Below are 14,209 nucleotides of genomic sequence, written 5' to 3' on the forward strand. Positions count from 1 at the left end.
GTTATTCTTCGCTCTTATGGATCGTTGGAATCGTTTATTTATTATTTTATAATAAAATTATAACGATATAAAGTTAAACGGAATTATTAGAAATATGTATTTATTAGAAATCGTAAGTGTCGGATAATTATATCAATATTTTTATGTAGTATAATATAACGTATCGTTATAAAGTCACGAATGAAAATTGAAATTTTCATATAAGAAAACACGAAGAGAAATTAAAAATTTTTTCGTCAAAATCTAATGAGAATATAGAGGAGGGTGTACCATTTAATTTGCTTTTTGTTTTATTCCGATATCTCTATCCGTTGCCGAGATATAACGATTCAAAGTTTAATATAAATTATGAATGGATCCGCGACCCACTGACCTATATTTTTTCCTGGAAATGCGTACTATTTTTCCAGGAATCGCGTCTGTCACTCGTCTGGAGCTTGGGATAGGTCAGCGAGACGAGGTGCGAGCGAGAGGTCCGAGTAAGCGACAAGGATAAAGATAATAAAAGATTAAAAATTACCCTTCTCTTTACACGACGATATCTCGGCAACCGGAACTCGTATCGGGATAAATAAAAAAGCGTTTTAAAGGGCAAGGTCCCGCGCTTCTAACGATCGTTGATCCGTTGACCGGAAGTCATTATCTTCGGAGTTACAGCGATTCGAATTTTTCCTAATTTTTAATCGAGTTTAACAGGATTTAAAAACGATGAAAAATTATCTTTTCTTTATTCGTGGATATCTTTGGAACCGGAAGTCGCATCGAGATAAGTAAAAGAGCGTTTTAAAGAGGAAGGTTCCGCGCTTCTAACGATCGTTGATCCGTTGACCGGAAGTCATTATCTTCGGAGTTACAGCGATTCGAATTTTTCCTAATTTTTAATCGGGTTTAAGGTAAACGATGAAAAATTATTTCTTTATTCGTGGATATCTTTGGAACCGGAAGTCGCATCGAGATAAGTAAAAGAGCGTTTTAAAGAGGAAGGTTCCGCGCTTCTAATGATCTTTCATCCATTAATTGGAGATCATTATCTTCCAAGTTATAGGGGTTTAAAGTTTTCGTTATTTTATTAACGTTTAATCAAACTTTAAAATAAATTACAAATTTTTAAATTAATATATCTATTTCTGGACGAATATTGTAATCGTTTTTCTAATAATACATGGTATATTAAAATATTCTAAATTGATTTACGCGGTTCTAATTCGATAACAAAAAGATTAATTTTCAAAATTTAATCAATAATTTTACAAATCTGTATATATTTATTTATATTATATTTATATCATATAGATATAAATTTTGACCAAACCCTGGCTTCGAAAATTCGAATCTTTCGACAGAAAGATGTTCCATGTTTTCAGAGAATCCACCGAGTACGTACACTTGGTTGTTTAACTTCTTCGTGGATTAGAGAAGTCTCGATATTTGATTTCCACGTTGAACTGTCGAAGATTCGGAGATTTTGAACTTTACGGAATCTTGATATTCTTGAAATTTGCTCGAGAATCTCGGCGAAGCGATCCCATGGTAGACTAAACTCGAAACTTCCTTCGGTAAAAGGAGTGTCGATCTCCAACCGCGTTTAACTCGCAATTAGGTTTAATAACAGATCGATAAGAATCAACGTGTGCCTTGCACAAATCTGCAATTTTATCTCGTCTTAGATTCATGAGCGCGTTACAGAAACCAGATGACCCAATTATATCGGCGAACGGTTTGCTCGAGAGGAGTTGTAACGAAATTACACTGGCTCTATTACGATGATGGTTGAGCCCAACTGCGAATAAATAGGTGTATCGCAAGCCTGATGGATTTCCAAAGATCTCTCTTATCGAATTCAACAAGCGAGGATTCCCTAAGTCGATTCGTCGGAAACTCTGATTTCTCCAGAGACTCTGGCAAAAGGGAAGAGAATCAGATTGTCCGAGAAACGTTCGAGAATTGAAACATCTTTTCTTTGCCTTTTGAGTATTCATTTCTCCATGTTTATCGTCCACCAGTGTATCATATCTTGTCGCGATAAAATAATTTTGTATCTCTTGGAATATACTCGAAAATCAAAGTTGTAAATAAATTTCTTTCGATGAAAATTTAATTAACGTATGAAAGTATATACCAATTGAATATTTTCAAAATTGTGTTTGCACGATATAAATGGCGAAAGGTAAAGACTGTATAGCGCGTTATTATAAATGTTATTATGAATTTATGAGAAATTTAAACGCGAGAAAATTTACATATAATATATAAAATTTCCACTAAAACATTGAATCTTTATTTCTGCTCCTTCGACGATGAAAACTTGAATTTGCTTAAACGTCTGTTAATTACGAAATATATAAATTATTTTACTGCATAATATGCAATAAAAAATATGCAAAGGAAGTTTTTCTTTTTAAAAATATCAATTTATGAATATAATTTACTCGTGATTTCTAATCGGAAGAATTTGAGAAGAATTTTGTTTTCATCGTCTCATATTCCTGAGACGTTTGAAGTAAAAGCTCTCTTTTCAAAAGTTGTACTTGGACGGATGCTCGAGATGACCGAGTTCCAGACACGCGCGTGGAACTCGAAACATGCTTCTATTACGTACACTGGACAAAATTAAGTGGACACAATGTTAGGAAATTCATTGTTCAGATACAATGATGGAAATGAATTTGAATTTTTCAACATAGAACGTTTTTGGGGACGTGGTATGTACGTATGTACAAATAAAATCATAAAATCAGTCCCTATAACTACTTACACGTATTTGTTATTGGTAAACTTCAGACCGTGGACACGTAGAGAGTTTCGCGTTAACGGAAAGACAATGTAAACAAACATTGGGATTACCTTCCAAATGTATCGCCAGTATTCGTAAAGCCTTCGTATCGGAAACTTTAATATCATCGAATAAGCATGTCTAATAAAAAACAAGAAATTTGTGCCCAGTTACGAAATCTAATTGTGTCTGATTGCAGGAATGATCAAAGTTATCGTTATATCGCCCAAAAATATAACGTCTCCAAGAGTAGTGTCCATAAAATTTATAAAAAATACTTAGAGCATGGTCGTGTCGATAATTTACGCGGTCGAGGACGGAAACGTAACACAAGTGCGTACGAAGATGGAAGAATTGTAAGAGTATCTCGACGTAATCCAGCGATAACATCGAGAAATATCGTTGAGCAGCTTCGATTAAATGTATCTTCAAGAACTGTAAGACGAAGATTAAAAGAGGTAGGTTTAAGAAATTGTGTGGCTAAACGTAAACCAATCGTTGAAGTACAAAAGGAGAAACAAATTTAAATTTCGTCATAAAGCCACTATCATTCTGGAATTAATTTGGACGAGAATAAATTTATCCTTAATATAAATGAATCCTTGAAAAAAAAAAATAGTATGTTTTGACCGACTCGTTCAATAAAATTTAGATCACGAGTTGAAATGAATTAGCTTTTCAGTCGCTCACTAGAACGTGTCCACTTAATTTTGTCCATTGTACTGTAAGTGGCTCTTCTGACGTAGTTGAAAACGTCTTAAAACTCTTATATCTCCAGCAGTAAGATTCCTTCCCGATTGTGAAACTTTTGGAAGAAGTTTTGAGAAAATAAATCAAACGAAGTATACTTGCCAAACAGTATACTTTGTCCATTGAATTTACCACTTTGCGTTCCACCCTAATGCGCGAATAAATCTTCCTTCATCTCATTCCTTTTCAAACACACCGATGCACACACAATATTTAACGAACGAGCAAGGACGATATTAATTTAAACCCGTTCCCAATTATCCCGATCGTTCCATCGTGCATGAGAAAAACATGCAGAGTGGAGCTGCGTTTAGAAGAATGGTCTGGAATAAAAACGAAAGGAAGTCGCGGAGGGCGGAGTGGAGAGGAGGATGGTTCGAGGAGGGCCTTTGACGGCGCGCGAAGGGGGACCCAAACTAACCAACCCTTCAACTTGCTCGGTCTGCAAGGGTGCGCGCGATATTGATTCTCGCCCACCACTTCCACCAACTAGTTGTGCTACCTGCACGCGCGAGTACAACACGGGCGAATCATGGCGGTTCTCCTCTCCTATGCCCTGTGTGTACCAAGTGTTCGTCGTCTCGCACGTCTCAACGAGCGTCACACAGAACGATCGAGCGCCTGGTCGTCAATCGTGCCTCGCAAACGTCTCCCGCCCTGGTAATAATCGATGACGATCGATCCCGTTCGAGCGGAATGTTTCGAGGGGGGGATAAAGGGTTCTATCTTCGATCACCCCTCGATCCGCCGTGAAACGCCCGTTCGATGGGATTCGGAGACCGTCGATGCCTCGTTACACAGAGAGAGAGTTTTGCTTGGAAATGTGAATCGTGATACGGACGTTGATAAATGGGGGCTTCCTTGTATTCCGTTGCAAATCGTTGTTGCTCGAGTTGAACATAGTTTTGGGGATGACGCGGATCAATAATGACGATGTTGAATTAACCGTTGACGAAGATGTAGCTTATTTGGTAGGTCGATAATTAAATACGAATTCAATCCAAATTCGATTTGATATTTAGAAATCAAATGTAAAATGTGTAATGATAAATGGAATAAAATCCATTTTACAAAAGTATGTATATATATAGACACACATAGAGCTTGTATAGTATATCTAATGCAAGAGTAAGTTGTCTAATTTGAATTCCCTTTGCCTCCCTCCTCTCGAAACCTCGATCTCATCACCTCGCCGCCGTTTATCAGGTGTATCAACCGAGCCGCGTTTAATCGAGCCACGAGACGAGTCGCGAGGTTTCTCTATCAATCCCGACCGTTTAGGATCGTAACTCGTCATCGGTCTCTCCGAAGAATCTCCCCTTTGCAGTTCCGCGCGATGATCTTATCTTTCATGAGCCAACGAGATTAATAACGCGAGATCACGCTTCGAGTCGGTCGTTGGAGAAAATAGGAACGATGGAAAGGCAAGCAAAGAGAGAGAGAGGAAGGGAGAAGGGAAGCGTTCGTTCGTAGCGGACAAATACAAGACAATGAAGATTAATGTTTCGACCTGGTTCCCTAGCCTGGTAGCCGACAGCACCGTGCGAACTTAGTTTTCGTTAATCTTCGGGGTCGCCCGTTGCGGTTTATGAGACGTGCCTTATTTTCGAATGTCTCATCTGCGTGAGGAACCCGCGGGGAATATACCTCTCCTCTCGTGAGAAACGTTCGAATTTACATTTAATTAACATTACGTGTAATTTCTTAAAGAATCCATTCTATTAAATGTTCTAAATTCTTTTTACGTATCTTTTTCCAAATGATTTCGATTTATTTAGAGAAATACTGGAAGCTCATCTTTTTGCGAAGATGTTGAAGCGGATTCGTTGTAATAATCGGTTTTATTTGCAGATCAGCAGTCGGCGTGACATGGATGTGAGCTTCACGAACGTATTAGAGGGGGCTCGCCAGTACTTCCAGGGACTGCCGGTACCGAGTACAGGTAGTGCGACCGCGTCAGCGGATCACGGTCTCGCGACATCAACGAGTTCCGCCTCGTCCGTATCGTCGTCGCACGACCATGGCACCTCCTCGTCCGTGGCTCCTCCGTCACCGGCACCACCCGCACCGCCACCACCACCGCCACTATCGTTACCGTCGCAATCGGCTTCGAGCGGCAACACCAACGATCAAGAAACGAACCGATATCTCAACGATGTCAGGCCGTCGTCCGTGGACAACGCGGCGACGAGCAGCACCTTCTGGAGCCCATCCGTCGAACCTTATCCACCCCAGCCGACCAGGGTCGAAGTTCCGGACACGAGGCCAGGCGACGAGGGATCCCCCATGGAGGCGAGCTCGTCATCCTCGAGCATCATCACTCTGACGGAGATGCAGCCGGTATCGGCCTCCAATCGTTCCTCCTCCGCGTCGAACTTCTCTCAGAAACAGCCAACAACCTCCTCGTCGTCCAACAACGATCCTCTTCAACATCACCACCACCATCAGCATCATCATCATCAGCAACAACCAACGACCGCGGCCGCGCCGACCTCGCCCCATCTGCATCAGATGCAACCACCGCAGCAGCCCAGTTCTCCGGGCCCCGTTTACCAACAGCTGAACCCCGTCTCCAGAACCTCGTACTCGACCGCGGAGATATTCGCCTCGACGCACCAACCGACTTATCAAACTGCCAACGATCGACAATCGCAGCCGAGCGCGCCGGTCGTAGCACAGAGAACCCAATATTATCCTCGCTACCATCATCCGGACATAACCAAGAGCGCCCCGGTTCCGTTCACTCAGAGCTCCATCTACCAATCGTCCACGGTCGCAGCGGCGCCCACGTCGACGGGGAACGTGCAACCGACCACGAGGCCGACGCCTGTCGAGCAGAGCAACGCGACCAATCTCGCTCCCACGCAAGGCCAAGGGCAGGAGCAAAGGGTGCCGCCCAGCTCGTACAACACCGGCAACAACGGTGTCCCGGCATCGAGTAGCTCGATTTACGGCTCGTCCTCGGGGACGCACAACTATCGCGCGACGCAGCATCAGCAGAGCCGATTGAACCCGTCGTCGTCGTCGTCGTTGTCGTCATCATCGTCGTCGTCGTCGTCCTCGTCGTCGTTGTCGTCGAGCAGCCAAGCGATGGACAACAACAGGCCCTCGCACCAGGAGAGATCGCATAACTCGCGCGTCTCCTCGTCTCCGTCCTGCTCGTCGGTGAACCCGTGCAGTCCCCGCCATACGGCCAATCCTTCGAGTCACATTCCTTCGTCTTCGTCGTCGTCCACGTCGTCGCTCTCTTCGTCCACGTCGTCGTCGCCCTACCAGAATCTTCCGGCGCACATTCCTTCGTCTCACTTGCCATCCGCCGGGAGCATGATACCTCCCCCTCACCATCAGCACGCTCAACAACAACAGCAATCGCAGCAGATGCAACAGCACTCGCAGCAGCTTTCTAGTCGAATAAACGCCTCTCCTCATTCGATGGCGTCCAACTCGTACGCGGGCCGAATGGTCGTACACGGGGCGTCCGCCCCCTCCTCCTCCTCCTCTTCCTCCTCCTCCACCTCCTCCTCCACGAGTTCGAATCAAATGCCGCCACCGGCGGCACTAGGCGGTTATCACCCCGTCGCCTCGCCCCACGACGTTCCGCATCACGCCACCCCGTCGCCCCACAGACAATCGCCCCACGTGTCCACCCTGCACAATCCTCACGCCTCTCCTCATCACACGCCGTCCCCGCACAGCGGCTTCCAGCCGCACTCGCCGACTTATCCTCCCCCTCCGCCCCCGGCCACCTCTCACTCCACCCCTCACTCCTACCCCACCCTGCCCCCCATCACCTCGCAGCACTATCAGCAGCCGAACGCGGCCGGCTACGCCGCGAATCCGTACGGATTGCCGCCACAATCTTCGTATCATTCCTACCAAAAGAGCCCTCAACCGGCGCAACACACGCAGGCCAACTATTATTCGCAATCGAGCCGATCCCAACAGAGCCAGCCGTACGTCCAGCAGATGTCGATACAGCCGCAGTCGATCTGCTCCGGCGGCGGAAACGCGAACGGCGCCGTCTCTTATCAGCCGAGCAAACCGGTCACGTACAACGGGGCAGACGGGGCGAAGAGGAACTCGATGGAGGTGCCCTACGCCTCGCCGTACCGCGGCCCCCAGACGTCGCTCACCGGCCAGAGGAGCGGCAACACGCACAACCTTCCACCCATCGCCGCTCTGTCGTCCTATCATTCCAACAGGCGGGAATCCGCGAGCAAAGGGCAGTCGGTGGTGCAGAGGCAACGCGGCTACGGAGCGGCGGCGGCAACGAACAAAGTTTCGGTCGTGACGCCGCCCGCGTCCTCGATGGCGGCGCCCCAAAGGTTGGCCGAATATCCGCCCACTCTGTCGGCCATGAATCACGCGATGCCCGTGAACGGGAGGACGAACACGGTGACCAATTCCTCGTACAGCAGGTACACCGGTTACCCGAGCTACGCCACCACGATGGCGCCCAGCCACCAAGGCAGCAACTCCTCGAGCACCACCGTCACCTCTATAGGCCACTCGGCGTCCAGATCTTCCGTTCCCTCGGCCACAACGATACACGGTTACCAGACGGCGGACGCGAACCGCGCGGGATCCGGGTATCACCATCAGCCCGTCAGAGGCAGCGAGGATTACGGAGGGTACAAGGAGTACCCCTCCTCGTATCAGAATTCAACCGCGGCCACGATCCAATCCACGGTCGCCCCTTCCGTGGCAACCTCGTCGCCCCAGACGAACGGGGTGAGGAAAAGGGAATCCCCTTTGGACCTGTCCGTGAAAACGGTGAAGACGTCCGCCGACTCGACCGCCCAGGACGACGTCGAGACGATACCGACGATGGAGAAGCACGTGAGCAGCACCGGCACGGTGATCTCGAGAAGCAACAGTTCCAGAACCATGCTTCCGCCTCCCCCGCAACCTCCGCCTCCGCAACCGGCCCCCTACCCTGCCTACGACAACAGATTGTCGGCCGGTAACGCGAGGAACTTGCCGCCGACGAGCAGCATACGAACGTCCACGCCTGTTTGCGCGCCGAAGGTCGATTTCCTGCCGGACTTCAATTCCGCGCCGTTGCGCCACCACCACGGCCAACAACCGCACGAGAATACTCTTCAACGGAGGAGCAGCTCGACCCAGCAGCTCTACGCCCCGCCCCCGCAGCCTCTTCCCTCGCAGCATCCTAATAATAATACCGCTCCACTGCCCCACATGTCCACGTTCAAGAAGACTTCACTGCCCACCACGCAGGTTTACGAGCCGGCGCCGCCTCCACCGCCGCCGTCGTCCTCCTATCCGACGACCAACGACTCCACCAACGCCTCGAGATCCTCGAGGTATCCGTCTTCGATGATGGACCCGGCGAGGATAGGGCCAGCCGCGCTTCCCATTCAGGATTACTCCCCGTCCGACTCGTCGAAATATTACCTGGACAGCAGGAGCAGCAAGTTCGGTCAACCGCCCCAGCAGCAGAGGGAGAGGACTGCCACCCCCTCGAAGAGGCCCGGAGAGACGATATACGGCGCCGGGGGGCCGAACAAACAGCCGAGGCTGGACACGTGGATCCAGCAGAGATTGTCAACCGCGAAGGCTCTGTACGAGCAGCAGAAGAGGCAGGAGATGAATCTGCCTGTCCCGTTGCCCAATGGGACCCTGGTCGCGCAGAATAGTTACGAGCAGAGGTCGGATAACGGGTACGCGTCGTCCGAGTCGGCGTCCAGGTATCAGCAACCGTCGTACTGTGATAAGAGGAATTACGCGGAGCCCAAGGTCACTCACGCCTCACCGCCCTACGTCCATCCGGTGATCACGAAACCTGCGAACGTTCATTCTGTGCCGCAAGCCGGGCAAACGTCCGTGTACCCGAATTACAGGCAGAGCCAGAAAGGTAGCGGGCCGCCAACAACAGGTGGTGCCACTTCGGGGGGGCAGGCCACGACCGAGCCGCCTAGCAACACCGGTGCCGATAAAAGGGTGCTCAGCTTGTTGAGGAACAGCCTGGAGAACAAGCAGCAGAGGGAGGAGCAGATGAACAGTCAGCAACCTATCCTGGCTAATCACAGTCAACAAAGTTTTCAAAATAAGGTATGCGCTCGACTCGCGATAGCATGGGAGTGTGCGGGATAGAGTTTCGATTTGTTAGCAGGCTTGTTTTTGAGGGTATAAACTTTCGATTAATATTAATTGGAGTAAGTTTGAAAGCTTTCGAGTTAAGGGATATTAAGTTACTTCGTAAGCGAGGTACGCTTCGGGAGATAAACAGCCGAGCCTCGTGAAAATATAAAACTAAGCTCTAAGCTTGAAATTCTCGAGAAAATTGGATAAATCAGTCACTCTCGCGGCTAATATATCAATTTCTTCCTTCCTTCCTTTTCCTTTATCTCTCTTGAGAAATTCTCTTGTTAACTACCTCCTCTCCTCTCCTTCCGTTCCTTTCGAAATTTCCCGCATTCGTTTCCACGTCGTCTCGATACATCGATCTCAATTCCTCCCTTCTACAAAATCTGCCAGTCGAACGTCAAATAATCATCCTCGTCTTCCTCGTCGAGAATCATATCCGAGGGAATGACGGATGTAACAAGTGACGTTCCAGTGGTGGTCTCAGAGGCGGTGAGAACTGTCCGTTATCGTACTCTAACGCGTTGTGTTCCCTATTCCCAAAGGTTGTTGCACCGGTCGAGCCCAAAACGAACATAGGAAGGCACAACCTGTCACCATTCACGGCTGCAAGCTTGCTGGAACGAAACAGCAACACGCCGCCCCATTACAAGTTCCATGTGCCGAGAGCGGTAGACTCGATCACTCAGGAGGCCCCCCGTAGTTTGTACGGCTCGAGAGTAAATTCATCCGCCACGCTACCTGGCAAGGAGGCACTCCTGGGACCCCGAGGAGCCGAGAATCAGATTCACCGTGACAAAGACGACGGCCTCGCCGCCATATTGGCAGCGAAAATCAGAACGAAGGCGGAACTGAAACAGGTGAACTTACATGTAATGCATTTAATTCGACTTTCCTTTTTGTTTTTCTTTTTTTAATCTTAAATTGATTTTCGTTCGATTCGAATGGATTGTTAATAAAACTTGTTATTCTCTCTTTTTTTTTTATTTTGACACTTGAAGGTGGGGACCGGCCAATTTGCAACGAAACCGACCAATGTACCCTCCCAGGATGCATCGTCCACTCCAAAAGGTAGAGGTTCGAGATTCTGTCGATTTATCGGATTCTTTCTTCGTTATTGATTCCGTGAAAATTCAATTTATTTTGTTTTATCTTGCGAAACGATGCTCGTTTTATTTTAATAATTATAAGGATGTATCTTACAAAGTAACTCTTATTTATTATTGAAACTTGTTATTTTATTTTACACGTCGATGATAAATTAAAAAGAGTAAAGGTAATTAGTCGATGTTTTTTTAAAGAAGGAAATTATCGGAAGTTGAAAGGTTAATATATTTATTCGAAGATCGATACTCTATAAATATTCTCGTATGAAATATTGATATTCTTCACTTTTCAAGCTGCTTTCTTAAAATAATTTGTATCGTTAAGTTTTAGTGATAATCTATCTTGATTGATGGGAAAGTTATATTGATTTTTGATTGAGAATTTCAAATAGCAATAAATACCATTGGATATGATGATAAATTCATTTTATAAAAATCATCTTATTTCATGGACCACGCTTTAAGAATCATACGTTACTTTAAATATTTCTCAAATCTCAGGGAAAATTCAAAAATTCCAATTCATTTTCAGAACAAGACAGCGCCGCATCAACGTCGACACCTCAATCAGGCTCGTCTGCAGGCAGTCCTCCAAAATTGACTCGCGAGAAGGTGGCCTGTTTACCGCCCCGAAGACGCCTGTTCTCCAGAACGGAAGAGGAGAATATGCCGGTGGCCGCGACGGTTCCGGTTCCGGCGCCACAGCCTGCGATCGCTTCGAGCGTGCCGGCGCGCGCCAGCGGATTCAGAAGTTCGTCCGAGACTTCGGTGTTCGACTTCAGAGAGAGCGATTCCGAAGGCGAGATGCCTGTTCTCGAGCGGCAAACGCTCGAGGAGATGAGGAGGGACAGAAAACAGCTGTCGAAGGTGCAGCCACCCGTTCCACTGAACGATGCCATGTGCATGGGCATGACCTCATCGTCAGATCTCGTGAAAATAGAATTGAAGGTAACGTTATTTGCGTATGGATGTTTCTCCCGTGATTCGTTCCTGTTTGGTCGAACAGCCTTGAAAAGCAACGACTGTTTAATCGTTTAGATCATCTTGAACGATTCATAAAATTGTTTGAAAAAGAATATCACTTCTGTTGGAATATAACGTTTTAATGCGAAATAAGTCTCTCTGTAATGTGAAATAAATTGTAACAAAATTCTAAAATTAATTGTAAGAATTAGTTTGAGATGTAATGTTGTATCAGTCTCAAAAAGATTAATCTCCTGGGCATACAAAAATAATATGAAATCGATGGATCTTGTTTGTATAAATTCATTTATTTCTATGAAATAATTTTGAAGAGCGAAATATTTTTCAATGTAATTAGAAAATGAAAATTATTACTCAATGTTATCAATATAAATCTATCCAATTTATATTTTCTTTGCCACGCATATTTGTCACGAACATTTTCACTCGATGCAACAATTGCATTAGATTCATCCGTTTTCAGGAGAACGACAAGATCACCGAAGTAGACACGTTTTGGTCCAGCACGTGCGACAAGTTTATGGAACAGCTACGAACCGGCGACGCGATGAAGAAGCGTGGCCGCAAGAAAAAGGTCAGTTGTACTATTACCTCGAAGCTCGATGACGCTGGAAACGACAGCAGCAAAGAGTCGGACGCGAACACGTCTCAGATCAAACCCGAGGACATCAAAAAGGAGATTCAGGATGACGATTCGCCCATGGACAGCAAGGATGAGTCTCCAGAAGCGACGAAAGATGAGGAATCGTCGGAAATGAAGGATATCAAGGTTGAGGTGAAGACGGAGCCAGAGATGAGCAAGGACGACGAGGAGAAGAATTCGAGCGACGATTCGGACGAAGTGCCGTTGATTCGACGAACGAAGAAGAAGACGAAGAAGGATGACAGTGATTGCGAGGAGGAGATAATATGCAGGAAGAGAAGGGTGCGCAGAGGAAGCAGAATTAAATTGCAATCATCCAGTGGAAGCGAATCTTCGAGCGAGGAGAGCGATGGCAGCACGGAGTTTGGTCACGGTTCTTCCGTGGCTGACAGGTTAAGGGCTAGAAAACGATGCGCCAACAGCAGCGCAGAATCCGAAGGGATGAAGCTTAGATCCAGAGACGCGACGCCGCAAAAATCTAAATCCGAGAAAGAATCCAAATCCTCCACTTCGAAGACTTCTTCCCAGAAAGGAAAACCAAAACCTCTTTTCGGAGACGGTAGCGATTTCAGACCTGGTTGGGAGGAGGAAGTTTACGTGTACAAGAAATCCTTGAGGATGCCACCTAGATTGATTACAGTGTCGAAACCGTCTAGGTTTCACAGGTTGTCTACCTCGCTGCCTGATTTGGATCCCGGTTCTCCAGCCTTGTCTGTCTCCATGGATAGTTCTGATGTGTATTTGAACAGGAAGAAGTTGGTTGACAGCGACGTGGAGTCCAATTACAGTTTTAGTACAACTGGAATTGGAATAGGAAGTAAGATCGATGATGAGGAAGCTACGTCGTCCACGACCATCTCGTGTCCGCCCAAGGGTATGAAGCACTCGAAGTCGGAGAACAGTTCTATCGTTGATGTCTTGGCTCAGAAGGTCGGTACCAGTAAGAAGGAGCAGAAGAGGAAACAGAAGGAGAAGTTGGACAAAGGTGCAAACAAAACGCCGCAGAAAGGCAACAACGAACCTGAATTGCTCCCTACTCCAAGTCTGACACCCTTGATGGAAACGTCCAAATCGCCGAAGGGTAGATCACCTGTCAAAGATAAATCATTAAAAGCTATCAAAATGACAGATTCGTTCCTGTTCGGTTTCCGCAAGGAAACTGTGAACAATTTCCGTGATACGTTTAAGAATAACCACGCTTTGCCGAACGAGTTCTCCACATTGGTGCTTAAGAGTAGAACGAGAACAGAGACTAGGGTGTTGAAGAAACAGGCAACAATTAGAGAAGTTTTCGGCGAGGATAGGCCAGCTTCGGCACCACCTATGCAGAATCACGATGACACCTCTCAAGATGACGATTCTCAGAACGAAACACCAGAGAATAGATTGAGTAAAGAAAGAACCTTGAAGCAGAAGGTGGTTTCGAGGCTGAAGAACGCTGGTATTTTGAGGAGTCACAAGGCGATTATGAACTCGAAGCATCATCTGTTGATGAAGAGGCGGAAGGACTTGTTGAAATCGCTGGCTGAGAAGAAGCTGCGACATTTAAAGACTGAGACGGAAGAGGAACCGGCACAGGAGGAAACAAATGATGCGCAAGAGACGGAGAACAATGAGCTCGATGACGAGACCAATGAATCAGAAGTTCCTAATAAGAAGAAGCTTAAATTGCGGACGAGCAGACGAAAATTCCGTTCCGGATTCGATTACATTCGCAAGAAAAAGAAACCTTTGAAGAAGGATGAGACGTTACCCAAGGAAAGAAAGAGGGTGAGCTTTTATAAGAGTATTTTTATAAACAATGATATTTTGATCAATAAATATTTTGTTCAAACAAAAGAATTCATA

General features: G+C 46.4%; 1 protein-coding gene across 6 annotated transcripts in view; it reads left to right on the forward strand.

Annotated features, from left to right (window-relative positions):
- The window catches only part of LOC107995488 (mucin-5AC), a 266,993-nt gene that overhangs the window by 247,892 nt on the left and 4,892 nt on the right, over positions 1-14,209 (forward strand). For all 6 annotated transcript variants that reach the window (XM_062082698.1, XM_062082697.1, XM_062082700.1 and 3 more), the window contains 5 exons: positions 5,375-9,595; positions 10,174-10,488; positions 10,630-10,699; positions 11,267-11,682; positions 12,182-14,131. In XM_062082698.1, the coding sequence (XP_061938682.1) occupies positions 5,393-9,595; positions 10,174-10,488; positions 10,630-10,699; positions 11,267-11,682; positions 12,182-14,131 (6,954 nt within the window). In that variant the 5' untranslated portion in view covers positions 5,375-5,392. The remainder of the gene's footprint in view (positions 1-5,374; positions 9,596-10,173; positions 10,489-10,629; positions 10,700-11,266; positions 11,683-12,181; positions 14,132-14,209) is intronic.

This window comes from Apis cerana, linkage group LG12 (assembly GCF_029169275.1).
Source record: "Apis cerana isolate GH-2021 linkage group LG12, AcerK_1.0, whole genome shotgun sequence".
Lineage (NCBI taxonomy): Eukaryota > Metazoa > Arthropoda > Insecta > Hymenoptera > Apidae > Apis > Apis cerana.